The following is a 27453-nucleotide window of genomic DNA, read 5'->3' on the forward strand; positions in this document are numbered from 1 at the left end:
ACTTGACAGGTTTTCACAGTGGTCACTGCGTTCATCATCACCAGTAGATGGAAAATGAAGCAAATATACCCAAACTGGGTGCATATTTACAGTCGTCTGAGCTATTTGAGTCGTCTCTCTGCCAGGCTTCCTTCCCTTACCCTGTCCACCACTCAATAGACACACACACACACACACACACACACACACACACACACACACACACACACACACACACACACACACACACAGCAGCAGCAGCAGCAGCAGAATAAAAACTTCACTTACAATTAGCTGATTTCTTCTCATGCTGATCTGTTTGTGGACCTGAAAGAAGAAGAAGAAGAAGAACCAGCTCAGTCTGAGTCTGCAGGTCAGAGCCAGTTCACCTGTGAAGACACAGAGTGGACTGATCCTGTCCAACACTCACACTCTGTGGACATCAGTTCACTGAATATAAATCCATCTGTGTGAAGCTTTATACACACACACCTCACACTGATCAGGGAATAATCATTTCCCCTGCTGTGATCGAGCTTATGGAACATTCCTGTCATAGTTATTGATCATATTGGAGACTGTGATGTGTGAGTGAGGAAGACTGTGGTGAAGCTGAAAGATGAAGATTTTCAGACTGACTGCAGGTGGTTTAGAGATCGGCAGCACGTTCTCTTCACTGAGCAGCGTTTCACAATCTTTAAATATTGTTTATTGATTAAATTCTGCTCAACCAGTAAAACGGAAAATCAACACTGATCAAGCTGATGATGGTCTTTTACCGTCCGAGCTTCACTCAGAGCGAACCCCCGCCCTCAGGTTCACCTTCACCCAGGCCGCTGCTGCACCTGTGAGCCAACGCAGCAGGTGCGCTCCAGACAGCCACAGTGCGCGCGCACTGACCTGCAGCTCTGGACTCTAATATAACTAATAAATGTTTCTGTGGGTAAAAACTCTGAGGACTTACAGACCTGTCTCCACATACCCCTGATAACCTGAGCACGTGTGAGGTGAACTGTGGGTTTACTAACGTGAACTGAGGAGGCCGCTGAGGCCTAATTATCTCTGTGCGGCTGCGCTGTCCCGCGTGTCATATTCAGCCTTTATCTTCACCATATGAACCACATCACGGTCCAGAATTTAAATATGTCAAACCACCAAGACTTAAGAAATATTTACTACAGAACCAGGTGAGCTCCACCTTAAAACACAACCCCAGGTGGCACCAGCGCACCGTGGCGCCGTAAACTGTGACTGTTTTCGGAACCCTGTCCTTAGCGCACTCGTTGGAGCTCGTCTGAAATCGTGGTTTGAAATGTTGTGTGTACTCACTTTTCGTAGAAAGTCCAGAAAGCCGTTTCCAAACCGTCTGTCCAAGGTGAGCGGTGCGATGGAGACACGCGCACTGAGGCTGTGTGCGCGAGCGTGTGCAGAAAGTGGCGTCTGTGGCTCACGAGGTGGAAAGGCCTCTGTTGCAGCATCTGAAGTACAGACGTTCACAGGCTGATACACCTGGTCTGTTTCCCTCAGTGTGCTCGCACTGTCTCCATTCTCACTCAGAAACTCGGTGGAAGTCTGTGATCCGCGCACACGCGCTCTACTCTCCTCCAAACCGGTGCGGTAAAGGCGGACTCGGTGGACCGCGTGGTCGCAGTGGTGCTGTGGTTTAGCTGAACTACGAGCTGAAAGCAGCTCCAACACACGGCTCAGCGTCCGGTTTTATCAGGTTACACTTTGACTCAAAGTCCCGGGTCTTCACAGGATTATCAACTGTATCTCACAGATTTGAATGAACTCACAACCAGCGTCTCCGTGTCCACCTGTTTCTAGCGTTCTCCGGCCTGCACCTGCAAACTTTTTAAGTCCCACCCCTCTAACAACCAGGTGGGTCATCATGTCTGATTGCCTAATGATTGGCCAGTGATAATTGAGCCAGACCATAATATCACAGGTCATGTATTATGAAACAAAACAACAGCAACGCGCGATACTGCAAAACTTAGTATGATCCCATACCAAGTAAATACAGGGCCAGTACTGCTGATACCAAATTTTCGGAGCACCTCACAGCTGCACCGACGGGCTCATTATCGGCCGATTCTGGCCTGTCAAACTACTGCTATTTATTTAAAAACCAAAACCAAACACATGATATCACCAAACAAATTTCACAGTCAAAGCCACGAGACCTTAAGGAACACAGTGATGTTTTGTTTTGTTTTTGTCATAGTGTCAAAAATGTGGATAATACAGCGAGTTTAAAAAAGGGTATTTTCTGCTTTACACTGGAGTCAGTGGAGCAGTTGAGAGCGACTCAAAACGTAAATCCTACCGAAATACCAGCACACCGAAATTCTAGGTGTAAGAAAAGAGAAAAGAGTAACAATAGTGTGCGGTGCTACACCCCGCACTACTAATGACAGTCTTGAATGTCATGGTTGACATGCAACAGTGCTTGGAGGACAACTTGTGTTGTCCACAGGGAAAATGTCACTACAATTAAAGCTTTTAAAGTAGAAATGTAAAGGTCAGCCTGTGCTGCATTTACGTTTTTATGTTGTTGGGGTTTTTTTTTTTTTTGCCAGATTAAAACAACGTTTAATTTTTGTGATTTTGGCCTTGAATCTGTTCACTCAGGAAGTACTCTGCATTTCAGATGGGAACTTTAGAGTGTACTGTATCTGCTATTCCATTAGCAGGAAAGCAGAACCTAAATTTTCTCTTGCATTATTGATAAAGTGTTCACATTGTGTGGAGGGTCAGTCTAACGGACCTGACCACTACACCACTTTGCTATTTCTGACCACATGCCAGAAGCATCTCCAAGAGGCCCCCCTTCAGCCTTATCTCTATTGTGTGTGTGTGTGTGTGTGTGAATAAGAGGGGGGGTCTTCACTCCCTATCAGTTTGTCCGTTACATTCTTGGCTCCAGTGGTTGGACAAGCTGCCATTTATGGAGAACACAATACAGAGCCCATACTGTGCTCTACTGACCCACAATGCACCAGGACTTTATAAAAACCCACAACAAAAACCCCTGGACAGTGAGTGAGAGGTTAATAGCTTTTGGTAACCCGCTTCTTTGATTCTTTTCTGTCAGTGTTTTTTCTTAGGAGAAGAAATCGTATTTGAAAAAAAGGTCTTGTTTTCAAAGGCTTGCTTGCGTAAAGAGTGGGAGTGTGTTTTCAAGCTGTGTGTGCAAGTGTGAAAGGAAACTACATATCCTCTGTTATGGCATCTCTGACATCGTCCAGCCGCAGATCTTCCTCATCCTACTGCTCATCGTCACGTTACAGCACCTCCAGCTCCTATCGGTCAGAAGGTTCATTAGGTGGATCATCAGACTGTTTGGACCCCCTCTTTGAGCCGTTTCTTGACTCTGCTGATCATTCCAGTCTATTTGGAGAAGAGGGTCCCAAGGGACACAGCTGCTTGGCCCCCTTCAGCAGGCAGAACAGATCGTCCTATGGGCACACTGGTAAGGGATGAGACGGTTCACTACATCTTGCATCCTTAATTTCAGACAGATGTAGTCAAAAGCATGGGTTTCTTCTCCAGCTGGTGACCATCCCTTCTGCCGGCTGAAATGACAGCAACTGGCAGATTAGATCAGCTTTATAGCAAGCTAGTTAATTCCATGTAAGCTAACATTGCCTGTGAAGATTCTTAGTCATCCAGGTCGTGGTATTTCTAAATGCTATACTAAGACAACTGGACTTGCTTGAGGGTCTTGAAGATGTTTCACCTCTCACCCAAAAGGCTTCTTCAGGTCCAGCTGACTGGTGGAGAATCCAGGTATTTACCTTATCATGAGGGCGTTAACACCTTTGTAGTTGTTGAGGGCGTTTCCTTAGTATAGTATTTAGAAAAAAAAAGGTGATGTTAGACCTTTTTTTGTTATTATAATGTGAAATTGTTCCATTAACAGTTTGATACCAATTGCAGTGTTGGTGCCTTGCTCATGGCACCTTGGCAACAGGTACAGCGTAGAGTCATTTTCATTTATTTTTCTCCACCAGTGGGAAAGAAGAATAAGTATCTCACATTACAGTGGTGGGTTGACTGAAAGAAAAACGCCACAGAGAAGAAAAATACCCCCCACAGCCATAAGAGCTTCTGTGTACTGTGAGGAAAAAGAGACTGCATGACTCCAGACACTGTCTACTGGGCCACATAAAAAACTAATAGCTAGAGGAAAAAGAAAAAGAAAGGGTGGAGTGCTGATATAAAACATAGAAGCTTTTATAGTCTTAATATGAAGTGTTAAAACAGTTCTGCTGCAGTAGAAAGCAGTAAAAAAGGTTTATTACAGGTGTGACACTACAGGCAGATTAAAGCATAACTACTAGTCATTTTAATTTCACTGACCCATTTGGATTACCTAAGTATGTCAGCACTGTTTAAAAATAACATGAGAACTGACGATGGCTCTTAAAATTTCACAAAATATCAAATCCAATAAAAAAGAAGATTAACTACTGTTTGATGCTCTGAGTCTCTTCTTTAGTAAAGATTGGTATTTTTTAAAAACGCCTTTACAGCCTGAACAGAAACTTCAGTCTCTTCTGACCTTTAATGACCTTTGTGCTGACCTTTGTCTGAACATAAAATACAAAAAACACCTCATATATGGCATCTGAAGCTGTTCAATATCAAATAAATAAGACACAATGAAGTACAGAAATTATATTAATGATCTCCATAAAATAAAACAACATGTGTGTAGTTTGTGTGATGAAATAATTTAAGAAAACTAACAATCATGAAATGTTTTATCATTCTTATTTTCATAATAACAGTGTATTAAGGTTGTATAATTTCAGATCACATACTGTTTCACAGTGCCACTTTTCATGGCACATTTTATGACAGTCCCTCGTCTTTCAGTCAGTGTGCCATCACACCTCTCTTAAGCTCTCTATAAAATGCTTCTCAATGTTATCATTAATATTCCTATAACATTCCATTAATTGTATTATTTGTATTGCTGTATGTACAGTGGGGTCCCAAATGTGACAGTGGTCTCAGATATCCACTCCATGAGTTGCAGTGTTAAACCAGCCATCTAAAAATCACCGCTCTATATGTTCTCTCAAACCTGTGTGTCCTGTCATGTGTTTTTCCTCTGCAGCTCCTGTGGGTGGCGCTGTGACAGGCCGTCAGAGCAGTGCAGGCGGCGGGGTGCGTTGTCAGGGAGACAGCTACTTCATGTCTGCTGACGTCAGCCAGTTTGAGCCACATGACATAGTGGTGATGGCCTACAAACACCATGTTGTCATTCATGCCCAGAAGGTGTGTGAGTATAAATTAGCAGAGGTGTTTTTTTGTACGTATGATTGTGTGAGGGAGCTAGCAGAGCATATGTGAACATGGTTCATGTGTGTTTTCATGCACGTGTGCACAGTCACACCCCAATTATCACATTCATGTAAGACTGTGGGAATGAATCAGAGGTTATCGCATGAACTTACTCATGTCTGCTGTTTGACTGACACAGTTTTGAGGTGAGTGAGTTGTGTTTTGAAGTTTGGATTGATCTGCAGCTTTAACAGCACTCAACATCTTTAAATGTGACCGTTTTCAGTTAAATATCTGCATTTCAGATAAATGCACGTATAAAGGGTGTCATGTTATTTCCAAAACACTTTAGTCAGTCGATTGTCAGAAAACAATTTGATAACATTTTGAACATAAATGAATCATCAGTTAATCAGCAAAAAAGCCAAACAGTTATATGCTCAAAGCACCGCCCCATACGTCTGCACATATTGATAAAACAGGATTTTCTAATAAACAAGTGGAGTACTGATCGATCATAAATTCTAAATTAATATATAAATATATAACCAACAAACTGCAACCTATCCATCACGTCAGAGTCAGACATGTTGATCTGTAGAAAAGCTGCTGCTTGCTTGCTGTCTGTGTTCTGCTCTCTGTTTTTCTCTTCCCTTGGAGTTTGATGTTAATCATGTTTAAAAGGTGAGAGAGTGGAAGAGCAACGGGGGAATGCTTCTGCTTTGGTGCAGGAAGATCATTTTAACGGGGGTCAGCAGACAAATTGGCAAAAATTCCTAACCGCTCAGCTCGCCTCAAAGGCCTGTAACAGCAAAGAAAAAGTCTTCAGAGAGAACTAGTCAGTGTTCATTTCCGTTGCCCTCTCCTCCTCTTCCCTTGTTTTTTTCGCTCTCCACCAGCTGAGCAGCTCTGACCGCCTCGCCTCTCTCTTTTTCACTGGTTCTCACCCTGTCTTCTCACCCTCTCTTCTCACCCTTACGCCTTCCTTGGCCCTGTTGCTCTTCTCACTTTCTCCTTTTGCTCGATGACCTTTCTTTTCGTCATCTTTCCCTCCCCGTCTGCCTCTTTCCAACAGCTTTCCCAGATCAATCCGTCTGTCCACAGCTCCGCCTTCTCTAACTTTCAGTCTATATGTTTCAGGTATTGGATGATGGAAGCGTTAGTGACACATTCACCCATAAGTCCCTGTTCCCGGAGGATATGGACCCCCTGTCGGTCAGTGGGACCTTTAACCCTGATGGTACCCTGGTAGTGAGCGTCCGTCGGACCACAACGTTGGGTGGGCTGGAGCCCCTGGGTGTATCCACATATCGCAGTGAAGCTCATCTTTGACTTGTGGCCTCATAGCGCTTCTCATGGTATCTGTTTTAATATTATCACTTTATGTTAGTGCTGTCAGTGAGTTACATTTAGTCAATAACGGTGTTAGAATTTAAATAAATTAACTGTGAATGACAAGATGTTTTTGTCCTCCATGTTCGTCCATCTGTTCAGCCCACGCTTTGAGTGAAATATCTCAACAACTGTCGGGACACGTCGCCATGACACTTAATATTAATATTATTATTTTTTTTAATTTATGTCCATGATGGTGACCCCTTGACCTTTTGTCAAGCATCATTTTGTCGTTTTCCCTTTATCAACATCCTGATAACATCATTTGCTGTAAATCTGTCTGGCAGATTGAGAAGTGTATGAAGACACAGTGTTGTGGTTGATAGACAGGAGAGAAAGTTTTAATCTAAAAAAAAAAAATCTGTAAGTTTAGTTAGTGAAGGGTTGAAGGGTTTTGTTGTAGGTAAATATCTGACACAGGTTTGCCAGAGTCCGATATTTTCAAATCCCACACAGTGGCTTTAATTTTTTTTGCTGTGACGTGCACATAGACTTAAACCCTGTGAAAGTTTGGAGTTGAGCTCACTGAGTCACACTTTTTATTTTATCTGCTTTTTTCATGTTCATCTTGTTAATTCATAATATATGTCATAGTTTGTACAACTACTCCAAACCACCTACTTTGATTTTTCTTACACATTGAATAAACAAAGAAATCTATAATTCACTTTTTCGTTTAATGTGATCTTTTCCATTACTGATCAGAGGTCACAGAGGAGCCACAGACTGGAAGAGTCCAGTTGTCAGACCCTAGATCCAACCAGAGAGCATCAGTTCATGCTTTAAGCACAGTCCAACACTCCCAGTGAATGTGCTAGATCGGAAAAGTTCTCTATTTTAAGTCAGGAGATTCGAGCTCACACTGTATGTGTACATTTCTGTATGTGTTGGTTTATCCTTATGCACTAACATGATAACTTAAAGCTGCATTCATTGATTTAATAGATGTTTTGGCCACTTGGAGGCAGCAGAATCAGTTACAGAGGATGAATATCTCTGCAGAGTATGGTGATAGTTCGTCACCATGGTTGAAGCCTTTTCACGTGACACCGTCATTTGATCCATTGTTAATATATAAATATTGATTAGTGCAGCTTTCAACATAGACAGATGGAATAAATAATGCATCAGTGAGTATTTTTTTTTACAGTATTTTAAACTAAAATTTTAATGTTGGTCTTTATTCCTATTGGTTATAAAAATAGATGGCAATAAACAGGTAGTCTAAACAGGTACAACAAAACAAATGACTCGAGAGCCGTCAGCAGTTAACTTGGTAAAGTGGTAAAGTAATCAAGTAAAATGTCTCTGTAATGTTCCTAAAAGAAATGAGAATTGTTGTTTGATACTAAAATTGCTTTGCTAAATGAGTCGTAACCTAATTGCCCTAAATCCTAACTGACTCTGAATGTTAATTCCCCCAGTGAGCCCAACATTTGTAACATAAACACCCTCCTGCTAGTAATAATTCTATTGTTAGCTCATGATAATAGCAATAATAAGAGCTAATAGGTTTAACCAGTTAACATCCCCCTGCAGAACTGCACAGCACCTGACTGCAAAAAACACGCTCTTACTGTACTTTGGCGGAGTCTGTCTGTCTATGTTAGGAGATAGCCCTGATGAAGACAGACAGACAGACAGACAGACAGACAGACAGACAGACACACACACACACACACACACACACACACACACACACACACACACACACTCTGAGAACAGAGTGTGATTGTCTCCAGAGGCCTGTCTGCACCTCTTACCAGCGATTACATCAATCAGTCTCCAAGTGAGACAAGCACTTCCCACACTGTAGCAGTGACTGGGAGTCAGGAAGACCTTCTCTAGTGACACCTTTATTTAATATTCAGGGAATGATAGCACTCTGCTCAACAGGGTTCAGTGCCACTTAAGTGTGTATAACCTCATTCATCCCAATACAGACGAGCGCCTGCAGTTGTGTTTAATAAATGGTGATACTGCACAGAGAGCAAACCCTCACAGAGTTTTGTCTTTTTGTTCTAACTCATTCTTGACTTTTCTGTCTCTGTGTACACACACACACACAGGTTAATAACCTGGTTGTGTGTCACATCATTATACTGTTATTAACTGGTAATTAGATTAGAGTGGATTACAGAATAAATGGGGGGCAAATTCAAAAGCTTTTACCTTTACTGTTGTGTAGTCAATGATCAACGCTCTTATTTGACCATCACACAACCGACCCAGCAATCATACAACCATCAATTGTCCAAAAGTTGTAAGCATCTTTGCTGTTTCTACCATCCATCCTATATGAATGTATTGGCTGCGTTCTAAAAATAAGGGCTAAAGGAGGCTGGAGGACAGGCCTTGATGGGACCAGAGGATCCGGACTTTGAAGGTGCATATTTTACATCTTCACATTCCCATCAATATGCCACATCTGGCTTTGATGATCAGAGTCTGCACAGGGAAACGCTCCAAAATCTTCAAACCAGCCTTTCAACACAACCTAAAAACACACAGGTAAGTGGTGAATGATGTTGTGTTACCAGTGTTACACACAGCTGTCAGCTTCAAGAAAACATTTCACTGTACCTTATGAGTGCGTGTGGAGCTTAAAGTTTAGTCTCTGGGTTAGTTTTAACACTTCTGCTTGTATAAAGGCTTTGGCACTTGGTGCTATAAAAAGACTTGGGGGGCAAACTGAACTAATTTGAACCTTGTTGTGGTATTACTGTGTGTGGCTCCCCGCTGGGAGTTATCAGCAGAGGACAAAAACACCGCTCCAGGTGTTTTCCAGCTGCTGCTGAGGGGAAAGAAGAGGAGCGACGGGAAAGAAAGCACAGCTGCAGAATAACACAAAGCCTGGGAGAAAGCAATCTTCAACAAAATATACTTGTTAAAATCTCATTTATTCATCCCTGATATACAAAACAATGTTTCATTTTTCTGTGTGAAAAATAGCTCTGGGTTTTGTTCAGCTCTGTCTGGTTCGGCCTTGTGGTTTGCCGTAGCGGAGGCCGCTAATATGTACAATGTATAGTCCCTAAGAGCCCTAAGGATTGGATAAGAGATAACCCTCAACAGCTGATGTGAGGATCAGGTTTTATCTTAGCCCCTCAGACTGAAGGAGAGCTTAGAGAGGGGAGTCTGGTAAAACTGATCCGGCATCAGTGTTTACGGGGTTCTTGTACGAGAGCGCCGGTCCATGCAGCAGGATCCACCAGAGAGCCTTTTCAGACCAGACAGAGAAGGTTTCCCAGAGCCAAAATGAGGAGTCAAAGCCATTCTTCTGCTTGAACCGAACACCTAAAGGTGCAAGCCGTGTCTTAAATATTTCAATGCTGACTCGACTGAGATTCTGACAGCTTTTACCGAGGCTTCTGGGAAACCTTCCCCTTAAACCAAACATCACTTTATCACACTCAAGCTCCTGTGTGAGCATCAGTTCTCCTCATATACATACATCTTTTTACACTTTTCAGGTTTCTTTACAAAAATAAGGTTATCTTGCATTCATGTCATCAATTAAAAGTGGGTTACAAAGTGAGATGAACAACCGTTATTGCACAAATTGATTACCAACAAGTAGATCATCCATAAAAAGAATGGAAAAAAAAACTGAACTTCTACTTTTGATTAATACAGACTAATAAATATGCATCTACCTCGGCCTATATCTGTCTGGTAGCAAATGAAATGAAAAATTCTGAAAGCCCGCGGAGGGAAGGCTCTGGTAGAAGGAAGAACAATGAAGATCGAAGAAGCACAAACAAATGAACAGAACCAAATCAGACGAGTGGATCTCGGTCAGTCCCCGGGGTGGACGGGTGGGGGTCAGGGTTGTAGGAGTGTGGGGGTGTGGGAGGCAGGGTAGGCACTGGTGCAGCAATGACAACGGGTTGCCATGGTGATAATTACACACCGTGCAGACACATCATCAACCCTGCTTCCAGATTCGTACGGATGTGTGCGTGAAAAGTGCCTCGTCTACGTGCGTATGACTAGAAAACCAGAACCAAACACTTTGGTGCCGGTTGCTTATTCGTGCTGATGAAGAGGAGGAGCCGATGCAGGCACTTGTGGAATGAACGTGTCGCTAACACACCATGTGCTGGACCCTTCAATGTGCAGCTTCTCCTGGCCTCACAATTACACTTCTTCTGTTTTCCTATAAGGCAGCCCTTATGGGCCTTCACCCCGGTAGTGTTATTTCCACTTTAGAAATGAGTGTCTTCGTAGAAATGTTTCAGACATGTCAAAAAACAAAACAAAACAAACAATCATAAAGGCCAGAATGAAAATCAACATTTAAAAAAATCATCAAATGTGGAAAAAAATACAACAAACATGACAAGCCTCAAAATCTCTTTCAAAAAAGAGAATAGTCGACCATTTCAGATTGGTTAAGACATTAAATTATGATTTTATATTACAGGAATGATGTTAAATATATTAATCTGTACGTATAACTTTGCTAACCCTAAGAACCCATCCCCAGTTTAAATCAGGCAACAGATAAAGCTCATTGGATGAATGAAGATGCCAATCAAAGTGAAATAATCAGATGGTATAGGTATAAAATAAGACAGTGTAAGGATACATATGCGCACAGGCACAGGATGGTAAGTATAAGACAATGTCATTCACCTGTCCAGTTTTCATTTCTGTCAAGCTTTAGTTTTTTGTTTTTTTTTGTACATTTTGATCCCGTAAAACAAATCACCATGCACACTCTCATGCAGAGCCATGCTATTTCTCCGTATTTTACTTTCAGTGGTGTGTAACAAAACACCATCAAATGTAAAATCCATGCAATGCATCATATGCTGAAAAGGACAACGAAGCTGGGTACATGAGTGAGTTTTTAAGGCATCAAAACAGTAGCGTAAAGTCTGTGGGGAGTAGAGGGCATCCTTGCCTGGTCCAAAAAAAAAAAAAAATTATATATATATAATACACACAAACAGTATTTGGGGTCAGTAGCCAAGTTAATTTAAAAAAAAATGGAAGTGGAAGTGGAAAAGATGGAGGGATGGAGGGAAGGGTAAACAAATCAATGTTTTTCTGTCGATGAGCAGAGAGCACGCTGACAAGCCTGAAGCATTATAGCAGACATGAATTTTTAAATACACTGTACTGATACGTTATCTGTCATGTGAGGCTGCTTCTGAGTCTGAAACCATGCTGGCATCAGAATATGAATGGCTCAAGTTCCTGGTTTATCGGTCATTCATGATGAGCTAGAAGCCGGAGTGTTAATTTTGTGCGGTAATGAGTTTGCCTGGTCAACTGAGTGAGTTTTAAATGGTCAAACTGCATTTCTGAATCAGGCCTGTTGGTCAGTTATGGATTTCCTTTTTGTGTCTTTGCACCAGTTCATCTCACTGGATCGCGCTTCAGTGCTCTCAGGCTGCTGGTCTACATTAATCGAGCTAATTCTGCTCACACATATTGTCTTGTAGTTCTGTTATACATGTTGAGACCAGAGTCTGCCTCAGCCCTGGACCATTACATCATACAGCTGGTGGGTGGTGGCGGCGGCGGTGGTGGTGGTCTGTGTCTCCAATAGCAATGGAGGTTAGCTAACACTGCGATCAAAGGCAGATTGATGAGAGGGCCCGGAGCAGCTGGTTAGGCAATGATGTCTTCATTCTTTCAGCCATCCATTTGCTCCCTGCTCTTCCTCCTTCCCTCCCTCCCTCCCTCCCTCCCTCGCTTCCTGCGCTCTCCATCCGCCCCAACCAACCTTCTCTGAACAGTTATTAAGAGCTATATTTAGATAAGCAGAAAACCTCCACTCTCGGAGTGCATCGCCGCAGAATCTTTGTGTGTGTTTCTATGTGTCTTTGTGATACGAGGCTGTAGCTACGGTATGAAAGGAGTGTGTACATTATGAAAAGGGCTACAGGTGCTTCCGCCGCTGCCTACAGGCATGTCTGCTTGCATAGACTGTACTCTCAACCTGACCATTAAGACTCGTACTGATGAGATGAGATGACAACAGCAAGGAGAAGGGGAATAATGAAAATACAGGAAACTAAGGCATCTGTCCCTATGTGAGTCCAATGCTTGACAGTGGGTCAAACCTTAATTTGTTTTTACAAAGAAATGGCGCCTTGGCTAATTCCAGTTAAACCCAGACCACCTGATCAGTCAGAAATTAAATTATTCAAGCTGGAAAACAAAGACTGAAATGTACTCTAAAGGCAATAAAAAATTTGTGTAAGAAATAGTCGTTTGCTACTTCCTTCGTCATGCCCTCACATTTTTCATTCACACTTACAGTACACACATACGTTATTCTTCCTTGTCATCATTGCTGGATTTCTCTGCTCAAGTGGAAGACTCGTTCAAAAGATAACTCTTGCATGTCCAAACTTTGATCTGAACTCTAAGGATACATGAGCTAAACAAAGTCTGCTTAAAAAAAAAAAAAAAAAAAAATCCCTTTTTAGAAAAAAAAGATTTCAGCCTATTCCCAGTCCCTTGTTGGTTTCGACCAACGAGCATTTTTTTCCCCCTCCCTAATCCACATTCGCTCTGCTGTGGGTTCCCGAGGGAAAACGGAGAGCAGGGCACAGGTCGAGTTGTGTTCCACCCTCCTGTGGAGTGTCTGGCTTGGTCAGTGCAAGGCTCCAGGAGAAAGTACTGGGTGGTCCATGAAGCAGAGTGATGGTGGAGGGGGAGAGAGAGGAGTAGATGAGGAGTTGAGAGGAGGCTGGTGTAGCAGTAGAACTCTTTCCAGAATTAAATATTGATCCTAAGCCCTGAGGATTTTTGCATGTTTGTGGCTTTGGGGGGGATAAAAGACCTCAATGCCTCACTCCTCCTCCTCCTCCTCCTCTTCCTCCACCTGCTCTTCTTCTTCCTCCTTCCCCTCCTCCTCTGCTTCCCCTCACTGGGATTTCTCATCAGATTCAGAGGGGGTGTGTTCGCGGGGCAGCGACATGCTCTTGTGGCGGTCCCACAGCTTGTGGAGCTCTGTGGCTTCGTTCTCACTGCTGCTGGTGCCACTGTCCCGGAAGCTGGCCAGAGGAGGACGCACCTTCACACCTTTCACCGTCACAGAGCCCTCGATGGCCTTGCGAAGCTGGATGAAGAAAGACAAGCCAGTTAGAAGAGAACCTTAGCTCAGATACTCATTCAGGTAATACCCCAGCAAAGTGGCTGCAGCTGTGTTTACACTAAATTGGACCTGTGCATACTCATGTTAACATGTTTGTCTGCATGGACCCCCACAGACATGAGCAGATGAGAAAATGTATGCCATGCGGACGTTTGTGGCCACATGAATATGGAAAATATCATTTCTGCTTTAGTACCCCCCCCCCCCCCAAAAAAAAAAAATGGCTAATGGGGTAATGGGTAATTTTATCTCCCACCACTATAAAAGGTGACACTGCTTTCTGCCACATCTTTTTTTTTTTTTGTAATGCTGCCCTGGCACTAGAAGTAAAGAATATCCAAAGTTTAAAAATCCTAAACATGTGGGGTCTAAAGGGGTACTGACACCCAGTCCTGTCAAATTTGTCAAACAAGACAAAAAGGTGCACTTACCTCACACCACTGACAGAATGTTTGCTTTTAATAATCTGGATTTATACACTTTCCACTCTCCAGTTTAAGATATAAAATGTGCTGCTCTGTATAATGACCTACGCACAGTGCTGTATTATCCTCTGCTGCATACAGTTTTGGCCACGGTGGCCCCCCCGGTGGAAATGGAACTGCTAACCCTGACACTGCACTGGCCTTGCTCTGCCGTGTAAGATCATGTCAGTGGTTTACAGTGTGAGACAGGTCATTTTCTCTTTTTGAACTGGAATCGCTTTTCCAAAATGTAATGGAGGGAAATCTCATGGTCAGAGGGCGGTGTGCGCTGGAAAGTGAGGTCAGAGTGACTTTGACTTTTACTGCTGTTTGCTGAAACACATTACAGAATGAGAGGAGAAGCGAAAGGAGAGGGGGAAATGACTGCACATTTATTAATCTCTGCAGCTCCCTCTGCCACCATATTGCCAGCATCAGTTCTGTACTGTCTGAAAGCATTTTTGTGGCTTTGCGAGCACCAACCACAGAGCTTCCAACACTGAACTGTATATATCAGCAACACATAAGAGACACAAGAGGTATGTCCTCAGATAACTATTTCAACCATTTATCCATGACCGTAGAGAGCAAAACATAAAAGGGAAATCACTGAAATAACTGAAGTAATTACCCGTTATTCAGTCTCCTGAACACTTTGGAACGGTGTGAGAGTTTGTTGCGATACTTTACGGTCTCTTTCATCCCATCTCTCATTGCTCTTTGTGTGCAAGAATATTATTGAATTTTCTGTTTGATCAGGCCAAGTTTGTCATTTGTCTGATAGGGTGAAGGATGTGGGTGCTACAGATCCCGTGGACAGCACTGAAAAGAATAATGTCTGAATGCTGCAGGGTGGAAATAATGCACTATAATCAGGCACACAAACAACCCTATCACTGCTCTCTTTCGTACGGACCAGAGAGGCTGTAATATAACAGCGTGTCTGTGTGACAGACGGGCAGACTGGGAGAGGCTGGGCTTTATCAGCCTTGGCTGGGTTTTTTCTGTTTTTTTTTTTTTTTTTTTTTGTCTGCTGGTAGAACGCAGAACAAAAAAGACTAAATGTCAGGGACAGGCAAGCGGCACTGCACTTAGCAACAATCCTCTCGCCACTTCCTGGCCAATTCACAAAAAGCGAGGGGTTTTCAGTTGTTTGTGAGGCAGTACAGATGGAAGGAGAGGGAGGGAAGCAGAGAACAGACAGAGAGACAACAGAAAGAGACAGCAATATTAAGCAGCCTTTTGTCTGTCACAGTACATAACAGGCAGAGGGACGAGGAATCAGTGCTGATTGAAAAGTCTGTGTGTGTATGTACAGCACAGTGACAGCGCTCCTGATGACACTGACAGTGATTTTACTGTGACAAAAGCGGTGAATATGCTGCCTCTGTAAACGATGACAGTCACGACTGTTTACATGAGGCTGGGACCAAGAAATTCATGAAAAATGAATTTGGATTCAAGTTTTGGTTCAAAAAGATATGAAGACCTTAAACACCTGATGAAGTGAAGTGAATAAAGATGTACCGTGATTATCTGAAAATACTAAAAGAATACACCAAAGAAGACAAACACCCCAAGAAGACTCTTACTTCTTTGAGGGAAACCACCCCGATGAGGCGTCCAATGCTGGTGACGTAGGCGTGGTCGAGGCCCAGCAGGGAGAAGATGGTGTGGGTCTGTAGGAGAGGAGGAGAGGTGGTTAGAAACAGTAAAAACAGTGAAAAAAAACAAAACAGAGACAATAAAGTGCTGGGTTCCTGCCTTAAATCGAAAATGAGGCTCAGTTAGGGAAATGCACCACTGACTTTAATTATCCAACAACGACAACTTCATTCACAATGGATTCATTCAACTAGTCAAATATTCAACTAAATGGGATACAATCACTTTGGGAAATGTGACAGCAGAACTTTGAGAGTGTTCTCGCTGTGACTGACAGTGACTGTGTGCTCTCATCATAAAGGAAAAGACTGCAGCAGATCGTGGACAGAAGAGCCTTTGTTAACCTGCCGACATGGCTAGAAGAAACCATCTGGTTAGGAAGAAGGTTTTTATAAGGGCAAGAAATTTATTCACAAAGAACAAACACAAACGACTGGTTTAACAGCCAATCAGACTTTGGTGCATCACATAACAGTCCACACCTGTTTGGTCTAAAGTGCTATAGACCACAACCACAACCTTTTACATTTTTAATTTTTAAAGATTCATAGATTTGGATATTTCATTAAGAGAAAGGATGTTTTTTTTTTATTAAAAACGTGTGGAAAAAACACATCAAACGAAAAGGGATCTTCAAGGTATGATACTGATGGACAGACTCCAGCTGCAGACTGGAGCCTCTGAATGTGATGACCACACATTAACCTGTGACAGCTGCCTCATGAATTGGGTCAAATGCCGCTTGAAGACGTTAAAGTGCACTCTCTTGTATAAAAGGGGTGTAAATGCCAAGACCAATTTCTAATAACAGTGCAAAAGCAATTTCCATCATTTACATGAGTATAGTTACAGACCATAAACTGGCAACTCCAAAAAAAAAAAAATTCCAGTTAAATAACCTTTTGTGTCAGTCTAAGATGGTTAAAAGCAGACGCCTGCCAGCTGTCAAACGGTTTTATGTAACCTTTTTGTGGCTGTATTCAAGTGATTCTTTGTCTCTAAACAACATTATGACTCATTTCTGTGGAATAACAAAAACAACAATGCTAAAATGTTCTGTGAATGCTGAGGCTGTCATTATGTGTTATTAGTGCCGTTCATGTCTTCACTCTTACATTTTTACTTTGTTTTTCAACTTTTATAGTGTCGAAAATGTAGGTTCTGTACGTTCCAATGACCCCGTTTCACTCTATTTATACTCACTACGCTTTTAGTACTGTATTTACTGATGCAATTACTCAGTTTCCCCAGAGGAATCATTAAAGTTTCATTTAATCTTATCTTCACCACTCGAGTTACGGTGGGCAAAGTGGGTAAGGCAAAAAGAAGGAGAGGTCAAAAACTTCAGTGGAGGATCGGAAAGGTTACAGGACTGATGCCAACTGGACTTTTTGTTCTAGACCCTTTTAGTGTTTAATGGGACTCTCTGCTTTAGCCAGAGTAGGCATTTGGGACATCTGAAATTGATCCCATTGTGCCAAGCAAATGGAAGCTGTGCCAAGGAAAAGATTGTTAAATGTTTTTTAGGCAAGGGCCAGCTGTAATGTAATCTGCCACAGAGTTGCCCCACAGGAGGATATTGTAGCCTCTCTGGGGACAGTGTCAGCTCATCTCCAATTCAACCCATTAACATCCGTTTTAGCTGCTATTCACTGATTAAACCTGCTGTTAATAGTGTTTTAGAATCAACTAATCACCAGCACTGGAATTTGAGACAATACAGCTGCTCAACAAACAAGCGACAGACCAACAGATTTCAACTTCTGCACTACATTTTACTCTGAACGCACGTTTGGTGTTACAAAGTGAAAACCTGTGACACAACTGAATGAGGATTATGGGAAATGTGGTCTTAATTTGGAGAAGCATTGCCAGTATCAGAAATTACAGATAATCTCCACTATATGTCCACTACACACTGAAATCTAAAAAAGGATCCTGTAAGTTGGGTCAGTTCACCCAACTTACCAAAAACACGCTGATCAGCTACAGCATTAAAACCACCAGCCCTGACCCGCCAAGACATGGACTCTACAAGACCTCTGAAGGTGTCCTGTGGTATCAGGCACCAAGACATTAACATCAGATTCTATAAGTCCTGTAAGTTGTGATGTGTGGCCTCCATGGATCAGTATTGTTTTTCTAGTACATCCCACAGATCCTCTATCGGATTGAGATCAGGGGACCAAATCAAGACCCCAAGCTCTATGTCATGTTTCTCAAACCATTCCTGAACATGTTAGTTATTGAGCCTTTGCGATTTCTGGTTGATGTTTTTTGTTACTTTGGACTAAGCTAGCTGTTTCATTGTCCCTTACCTCAAACAATGGAACTGTCGCTCTGAATAATGGGCACAGTGCACACTGTCAGAATCTTTTATTTGAACTACCTTCAAATGAAGGCCACAGTGGTGTTTGCTATGGTGCTACTGTAGCACGAAGAAAGAAAAGTTGCTTCTGAATTTTTAAATGCAATCTTCAATGTTTTGGGTGCCACAAATGACATTCTATTATCCTCAAATGTATGTGACTTAAAGTAGAAATCTAAGAGACAGAGATCTGGGCACATCAGCTCCACACTACCTTCATGACTAGATGTCTTGGGAGAAATACAGATGTGCAGATGTTTCCATACTCCATATTTATATATACCATATTTTAATGAGTATGAAAATCATGGGAATCATATGCTCTGGCCTCCACAATAACCAGATCTCAACTTGGTTTAAACCTATGGGAGATTTTGGATGTAAATGTGAGACAGCGCTGTCCACCACCGTCATCAAAACAAAATGTTAGACGTGTGTGCTGCTTTGAGTCCTGTTAGCTGCTACCTCAAATGAACTGACAGCGGCCCTGGGCCAAAACCCAGGGAAACATATTGTTATGTAAATATTCCATGAAACAGATTTGTCTGTTACAAAAGGGCCCACAGACAAAAACACAACAACAACAACAACAACAAAAGTAAACAGCATGGGATAAATCATAGACAGATCCAGAGAGGCTGAGCAAAGGAGAAGGGTCCAGATGCAGAAAGAATAGCTTCACACATGCACACGCCTGTATACAACACCAGCAGCGGTGGAGGGAGGTGTTTAATATGCTGAAGGAGATTGTGCGTGGTATTGGCTTTTGGCAGTGTGCAGCAGAGGGAGGGGAGCGAGATGGATTGGTGCAGGATCCCTCTCTTAAATGTTTAAAGAATATTCACACAGAGCCCAGAGGACAAGAGAGAGAGAGGGAGGGAGGTGAGGTGGGGTGAGGTAGAGCAGGTAGCATTATGAATGGAGGACATTAGGCTCTGCCACAGCTGCCGGCAAGCCAGAAAGTCAGTGTGTGTGTGTGTGTGTGTGTGTGTGTGTGTGTGTGTGTGTGAGTGTGAGTGTGAGTGTGTGTGTGTGTGTGTGTGTGTGTGTGTGTGTGTGTGTGTGTTTGTGTTTGTGTGCATGCTTGGTGGGATGCGAGCGTTTCAACAGTAAGATGTGTTTGGCTCTTCCAGGATGAGCTCCATTCATTATGCTGATCTTTCACTTTCTCCTTCCCACAGTGGGGGAAAAACTTGGCTTGAGTGTGTGTGTGTTCCTTATTGGAGCTGGTGGAGGTTCCCTGTCCGAGTGTTTCTGTTTGAACTGGGGATTGAAGCTGGCCTCACACTGATACTTCAATAACATCAGGTTTGGAAAACTTTTCCACTGGGAGCAGAAACGTCCTCTGAGATGAAAATGCTGACAATGTCACTGATAACTTTCCCAATCACAGTATCTTTTGTTAACCTTCCATCACCCACACTCTTCCACCCACAGGGCAGTAGCACTACAGAATGTCCATGGACTGTTAGTAGTAAGAAAAGTTTTATGAATATGTAACGTATGTGTTGATGGATTACACTCATGAGTTGTTAAAAACTGTCCAAACCCACTGAAAAGGTTTAAACCAGGCTGTCCATAAGTTTTAATTTGGGTGCACCATGTTTAAAGGGTTACACTCCCTAACAATCTATCTTTTTTTTTTTTTTTTTTTTTTTTTACTGTGTCGATAAGCTGTTTCACCTCTGTATAAAAACACCATAACTTAAACTAACTTGGCTGTTGCTTGGCTGACTTTTAGAGCATAACTGTGGTTGCGTAAATCCTTGTCACAGGAGGATAGGGGGACTGCTTTGAATCAATTTGTAATTACACATCTGAGCAAACCAAAATGACGTGGAGTTCCCTCAGGCTCCATCCTCAGGCCTCTTCTGCTCCACATCTTCATCTTCACACTATCGCAGATGACGGAAAACAACTAAATGTCTTACTATTATTATACTGCTGACACACAGATTTAAATAATAATACCTACAAATGACTGTGGTTCCACTGAGTCACTGAGTAAGAAATCAGGAGTTAGAAAAACGCAATGTTTTTTTTTTTACCTTTACAGAAACATGACATTCTATCCATCACTTTGACAAACTTAAACATCAGGATTCACGTCATGGCCTTTTATGAAATTAAAACTGGGACATTTTAGGACATATATTCATTTGTATCTCAAACTGCATTGAAGGTGGGATGTAACTTGTACTCTCCTGTTTTATTAGTATTATTCAGCTTTGGTTTATTTTTATTTTCTGTTTTAATATCTTAAATTCTATTTATGTGTTTTTATAAAGTGGTGTTTCTTTTCTATCTTGTCTTATTGCCTTTTTATGTCTTACGTGAAGCACTTTGAATGACCTTGTTGTTTGGCCTTGGGAGGTGCTATACAAATGAACTTGTTTTGCCTAAATCAGTGAATAAGTGCTGATGCACCGGGAATCACAATCAATCAAACTGAGAGGTGTCAGTGTTTTATCAGTGTGGATAACCTGACACACCACACAGTCTGAGAGAAACACACAGAGGCTGAACAACAGCTCTGTTCACACAATCAGACCTTGTGCAACGACGTGCGCTCCACCAGCTGGAACGGGGCAGGGTCGATCTTGCAGTTGTTGAAGTTGACCTGCTCATCAAGCTGCTTCTCCTCCCACTCTGCAATCTGCAAAACACAGAAGGAGGGAGACGAGCGATGGGAGTTACACATCGATAAAGATTTGCCAACAAAAGACGAAGGAACAAAAGATGAGTGACTTTGCAGCATTTAAGGACTTTCAGCAGCCAGTGTATCAGTGTGCACGGATCAATTAATAAACAGGTAATCAAATCAACTGCATCACACTCAACTATACAACAGGTAGATGACACTTACTTGACTTTCATCTTAAATAAAATGGTGACTCCCTGTGTTACAGCCTGGCTTTGTTGGCCTAATATTTATTTTTTTTACTGACTATAAAACTTGGAGTGACAGAGTGTGTAACAGGTGCTGTTAAACGACGACGTCTTTATGTCTGGTGTCAGTCACCAATCAGAAGACAAAGGCCTTAAACAATCCCTTACCACCTCCTGACAAATCACCTCCCGTTGATAGACAATCAATGGACCGGACAATGCATTGAATGACTCTATAAATCACATGAGACCTACAACGATGGGCCGCTGAGGGCGGTGAACAGCGGACAAGGAGAAGCGATGGCACGGCAGACGTATGAGAGGAGAACGACGAGTGGCTCTGGGAGGAAAATAGAGGGGATGGACGTGGAAAGTGTGAGGAATGTGCGGCTGACAGAGAGGAAATGAGAGGTGCTGTTGATGGATGAATTATGAATGATGTCATATCCAAAAATATAAGACTCCAGGGTAATCTTTCTGTCTGGGGATATTGAGAAATCTGAAAAGCAAGAGACTGTCAGGGCGTGATGTCACCGAGCGCAGGCTGAGGTTCAAGTTAGACAAATAAAGGTTTGACACCAAGAATCCAGTGTGTTTGATATCAGTTATAAGAGAAAAGACGGTTCATCTTTTTCTTACTGTCAACTAAACCCAGGGAAAGACCAAAACCAACCATCAAAAAAGAAACACTGAAACATCAGTGAGCCACACTGATGCACCGGGTGACATGTTCCTTCATTTCCATGCACACACACGGGAGTTTATTTTGACTCAATCTCACATACACTGTCTTGAAGTTGTAATGAAATGTATTTCTAACTTCTGAAATGTAAGAGTATTGTAGTTATGCTTTAATAAACACTTAAACGAACACATCAAATGTGTAAACAAAATAAAATTGCATTGCATATTTCACCACCTCATGCATTTCAGATAAGACTGGTCTCCTTTTTTTTCACAGCTTAAAGACAGAGTGACAGTGACATAAGAGTATAAGGATTAACTACACAGTCTCATCTCTGATAGCCTGTGACCCTCTGCTGCTCTCCTCTCATTGGTTGTAATGTGTGTGTGTGTGTTTATATCTGTCGTGTGACTGACTGTCCGTCTTACCTCTCTGATGGTCATGTCGTCCTCCATATCTCCATCATCCTGCACAGGGGAAGGAACATGAGAGCGGTCAGTGAAGAAAACACAGACACAGACACTGGACACAGAGACATGAAGAAACTCAAAGTGGACAACAGGAGTGGTGATGAAACAGTAAACAGTGTTGAGCTGGTTATTTTCTCAATAAACATTTATTTGTACATTTCAACTGTGCCCCCTCCACTACATCTGTGCACAGAAGGTAAAACGACACACTGAAAACACATAATCACCCAAGCATCACATCATAAGTGTTATACAATGCTGCTGTGTTGAGACAGATGGGCAGAAAGGGAATGAGTGACTAAAAGAGCGACTACAGTACATTTAATGAGTGCGGGGGATGTGATATATGAGATGTCGGAGCAGATGATCATTATAATGATGGATCTGCGGCGCCTTCAGTGCTCACGGCTCATAACTGACAAGCTGACAAGGTCTGACAAGCTGGAGTCAAACTAGCAACCCTGCTTCACAGAGAAGCAACACGAACTCTACAGAGGTCTGGGTGATGGAAATGTGAGAATGTTACCACAGGGTGTGTGTGCAGCTCTGTATGTGTGTGTGTGTGTGTGTGTGTGACAGACTGTGAAATACGATTTCAGAGTGTTTAGTCATGTGCTTGAGTACAGGTATTTACTTTCTCAGGATTGAACACAGGAGAACATGTATGTGTGTGTGTTAGAGAGAGAGAGAGAGAAAGTCAGAGCGTGTGCGTGACCCAGGGGCTGATGGGAGCCCTGAGCTCATTTATCCTCATCGCTGTGGTGGCTGACTTGTCGGTAACCCTAGCAACTGTTGCCGCAGGGTAGAAAAAGGTGCCCTACTGTAGCATTATGCAAGCAAAGGCCAGACGTGCCTGGAGTTGATGAGACAAAACACACACACACACACACACACACACACATACCTACAGCACTTTATCACTGCTGTCTCACTGATCATTCTGCTTGTCACACAACATAAGGGTACTCTGAATGTCACCAATACACACCGTTGTTCCAGGGGTAAAATGTAAACTTAAGAGAGATGGGGAGATCAAATCACTTAGGTGTGTGTGTGTGTGTGGGTGTGTGTGTGTGGGTGTGTGTGTGGGTATGTGTGCGTGCATGTGTGTGTGTGTTTGCAGGAGAAGGTGGCTTCTTAAGAGACAGAGGAAGAGAGAGACTCACAGACAGAGAGCGAGGTAGAGAGGTGGGACTGTGCATGCAAAATAGGTGCTTTCAGAAAGATTAGCTGCTCTATTAAGGGAGCAAATCTCTGCTTCTGGATACACGAGTGAAGCAGGAGAGTGTGTGTGTGTGTGTGTGTGTGAGGAGAGAGTAAACTTTGTGAGTCTCCATGTGACTGACAGTGAAATCAGAGGAACTGTGTGGGCATATTCAAATGAGGTTTGAATGAGCGTGCAAGTGTGTGTGTGTGTGTGTGGGGGGGGGGGGGGGGGGGTGTAAAGGCATGTGAGAGGCAGTGGGACTCCAGAGTGCTGACAATAGGCCGATGAAGCTGTATTGCTTGCTGTGCTGTTTCTGTGACCAGACAAAGATTAGAAAGGTCCGTTGCTCTTCCTTTCCCTCCCTCCTCCTGCAGTGATCCATCTTTACTTCAATCCAGCGACCAGATCACCCAATCAGTGGCAACCATCCAAGACTGGGTCAGCAGGCAACACACAATCAACCAGCAAAGACTGGTGCATCATACACACACACACACACACACACACACACACACACACACACACACACACACACACACACACACACACACACACACACACACACACACACACACACACACACACACACTGTAGGATTATGTAGTCATCTAAAGCATATAATGAAAAGAGTTTTATGATTGTGGAAGTTTGGATAAAAAGGAGCCTCCTCTTTGGGACAGTCCCTTCTTTATTCAGTGGACGGATGGAGTGGTGGTAAGGCTTTCTTTACACTTCCAATTTTAGCTGAAGGGAAGGCTTAACCTCCCTGGTTTAAAGGGTCAGTTCATCCAGATTACAAAATATTTTGTCCATTACACCTCGTGGTATTTAGCAATGAAGAAAGTTTCGGTTTGATGTGCCCTTGTTTTGCAGTTTCCTCATCTGGAAATTCTGCTGAATTTTATCAGCAAACTAGAACTGCTTCATGCACTGTGTTCACAGGGGTGTCTCCACAAGTGCTGACAGAACAGTACTCATGAACCAACCACAAAAAAGTACATCATTAAACTCAGAGAGGCTTGCATCAGTATTGTGCGAAAATTCCTTGTGCAGATGAGCAAAGAAGGAATTCTGGCACAGACTTCACCAGCTTTGCTGAGCAGGGCCCATATCATTTAAAAAACATGTTCTGTTTTCTCACTGTCATGTTAATATTTAGCAGGCATAAAACGTAACATCCCAGTTTAACACAAAGTACAGTTGAGGATTGTGGGAATGTCAACTATTTAGTCATAAACCAAAGTACTGGACAAATAGTAATTCTGTCCTGATGATGGTTTTAGACTAAGGGTCAGAGGATCAGAATTTTTACATTTCATCCTCTGAGGATCATGAACGTCTCTGACAAAAAGTTCACTGGAATCAATCTGAGATCTAAGATACTTCCATAAAAACTTCCAGTTGGAGCTGGAAGACAAGTTAGAGGATCACTCAAGTCTTTAGGACACATTCTCTGGGAAGCATTAATACCTGTATTCATAGGACACTCTGCTCTCTGTCCTCTGTTTTAAATTGTTTCAATGACAAAAGACGCTATCAAGTTTATCTCATCATGCTTACGCTCATTTTACTAATGTCTGTTGTGTCTCTAACTGCTGCCTGTACCACACACTACATGATACAATAGGGAAACATTGCAACAATAATTACTTATCACTCATGTGCAGGCACTGCTCGCTTTGCTTATTGCTTTCACATTCTATTACTGCCCTATCTGGGTATCTGATTGGATTGCAGGGAGTTTAACACAATTGTGAAGTAACATCATTAATGACTTTGTTCAAACAACAGTTGCGCGAGCTGTAATGATGCTGTTCTGTGATGCAGCTGCAACAGCTCTGGGAAAACGTGTGAAATGGTGGGTAGTTAATCTTAGAGATAATGCTGTGGTGCTGTAGTTATTATTTGGGAAGCAAACCCGAGATCTCTGGCTACAGCTTGGAAACTTGAGACTATGTGAGTATCATCCATCAAAAGCCCATAGTTCTTTTTAACATTGTCTCCAACTGACACTCTGAAACCTGCAATGATGACCTCATCCTGAAAGCATCTGATACCAAATCACTTCACCCTTAAAAAACAAATTAAAGTCAGTATGTCACACTCATCTTTTCTGGGTGTGTTCATTCTCTCTCTCCTGTGTATGAGCAAATGAAAACTTCATCCTGTCCCCTGAAAATTCTTCCTAACAGGTCCCTGAAGGGCAGTTTTAATGGACTCAGTGTCTTTGTAATACAACTTAAAACTTGCTTTCACTGAACCTGTTCTGAAAGAGCAAACACTTGATTGACCCTGATGATTTAATAATTACTGCCCTGTTTCAAAATTCATCTTTCTCGTATGATTCTTACAAAAAAGAGTATCTTATACTGTAATTGCTTTTCTTTTATGAATGAGGACTGATTCAGTCAATCATTCCTTTAATCTTCTGTTACTCCATTAGCCAACTGTTGAAAACTGTTATTACTCTCAGGACTACACTATAAGCATTTCAAACCTGCTAATTGGGTTTCATCATTAAAACTTATGCAACGTCTCAGCAAATGAAGACCTTACCAGTGTTTAAACTGGTTGTGAATCAGTGATGTGAATGGGAAGTCACAGTAGCATCTCCATTCAGTGAGCACTTCCATCAGAACTAGGCTGAGTCTGAACTCAGAAACATCTGGGAAAAACCAGATCCTGGAACCCAAAACATCATCTTCCAATTTTATGCTGATAGCACTCACACATATTTCAGCTCTGTTCTAAATAACAGAAGTAAAGAAACTGAACTTTCCCCTGTAACTGCACATTAGCTATTTATAATAGAATGTCCCTAAATTTTGTGCAGCTGGTTGCCAAAAACACTGAAATGTGTGTAATTAGCCTCGGCAGTTCGGCTCCAGATGCCACAGCGACTTAGCTCATTATCTCCCTGCATCACTGATAATTGTGAAATTCTGCAGTTATTTTTCATAATAATGTTGGATAAACATGTCAGACCAATTGTGAAATCCTGTTTCTTTCAGCCTGCCAAAATTTCTGAGATCAAATCCTTCCTCTCCAGTTGTGCGTGTCCTCCTTTACATCGGTCTTTACATTCTTCACCAGGGCTGTAACTGGCTCTAAGATCTGCGTTTCTCTCACTAAACATCTCTGTCTTTCTCTCTGATTGCTGTTCAAGGTGGACAACTGACAATATGCTTTTATACTTTGTATAAAATAAAAGCTTTTTGTGCCTGGGCTTTGTTTTCTGTTGCTGTTCATAGAGGGTGATGCTGATGCAGTGGAGTGTGAACATCTAAACAGCTACTCAGAATTCAGTTTAGACAGGGAAACTAAGGAAGAGGGCTCATTACGCACATACACACACACACACACACACACACACACACACACACACAACACTGTTAAGGCAACATGCAAAGAGCACACATATCACTCCACCAACACTTCAATGCAACTTGTCTTTTCTCTCAAGCATCAACTGTGTGCTTTCCCACGTAAGTTTGTATATGTCAAGAAAGAAAGGCACACATTCCCCAATGATCTAAAGAAACAAAAGAGAATAAGCTCAAAGAAATAAAGAGGCAGAAGCGAGGTGCCAAAAAAACTGAGCCCACAAGCCATCATAAATAAAGCATGGAGGCATTACAAACATGCAAGAGTGGGGGAAAAATAATGAGAAAAACAGCGAGGAGAGACTGAGAGGCCGGGCGGCATTATTTGTCTGAAACAGACTACTGATGTCATTTACCCTGCATCAATATTTCACAGCCCCAATGGAAGGATGGAGGTAAGTGCATGGGGAGGGGAGGACGGGACAGATGACTGAGACACAAAAATGGGAGAAGGGCTTTAGAAAAGTGGTAAAGATGGATGAAGAGCTGCAGAATCTGAGCTGCAGAGATTAAACTGAATCCAGAAACAAAGAATG

The 27453-nt window shown here is 42.4% G+C and overlaps 2 protein-coding genes across 4 annotated transcripts in view; one reads left to right on the plus strand and one right to left on the minus strand.

Moving 5' to 3' along the window:
* The first annotated feature begins 3207 nt into the window (after positions 1–3207).
* Positions 3208–6606, plus strand: LOC121187655 (heat shock protein beta-7-like). The gene is made up of 3 exons (XM_041047001.1): positions 3208–3454; positions 5108–5268; positions 6415–6606. Exons 1-3 carry the CDS (start codon positions 3208–3210, stop codon positions 6604–6606), a joined length of 600 nt encoding a protein of 199 aa, XP_040902935.1.
* A 2944-nt stretch (positions 6607–9550) lies between these two features.
* Positions 9551–27453, minus strand: part of LOC121186883 (chloride channel protein 2-like) — a 143655-nt gene continuing 125752 nt past the window's right edge. For all 3 annotated transcript variants that reach the window (XM_041045762.1, XM_041045759.1, XM_041045761.1), the window contains 4 exons: positions 22286–22324; positions 20835–20939; positions 15843–15929; positions 9551–13750 (listed from right to left, as the gene is read on the minus strand). In XM_041045762.1, the coding sequence (XP_040901696.1) occupies positions 13556–13750; positions 15843–15929; positions 20835–20939; positions 22286–22324 (426 nt within the window). In that variant the 3' untranslated portion in view covers positions 9551–13555. The remainder of the gene's footprint in view (positions 13751–15842; positions 15930–20834; positions 20940–22285; positions 22325–27453) is intronic.

This window comes from Toxotes jaculatrix, chromosome 9 (assembly GCF_017976425.1).
Source record: "Toxotes jaculatrix isolate fToxJac2 chromosome 9, fToxJac2.pri, whole genome shotgun sequence".
Classification (NCBI taxonomy): domain Eukaryota; kingdom Metazoa; phylum Chordata; class Actinopteri; family Toxotidae; genus Toxotes; species Toxotes jaculatrix.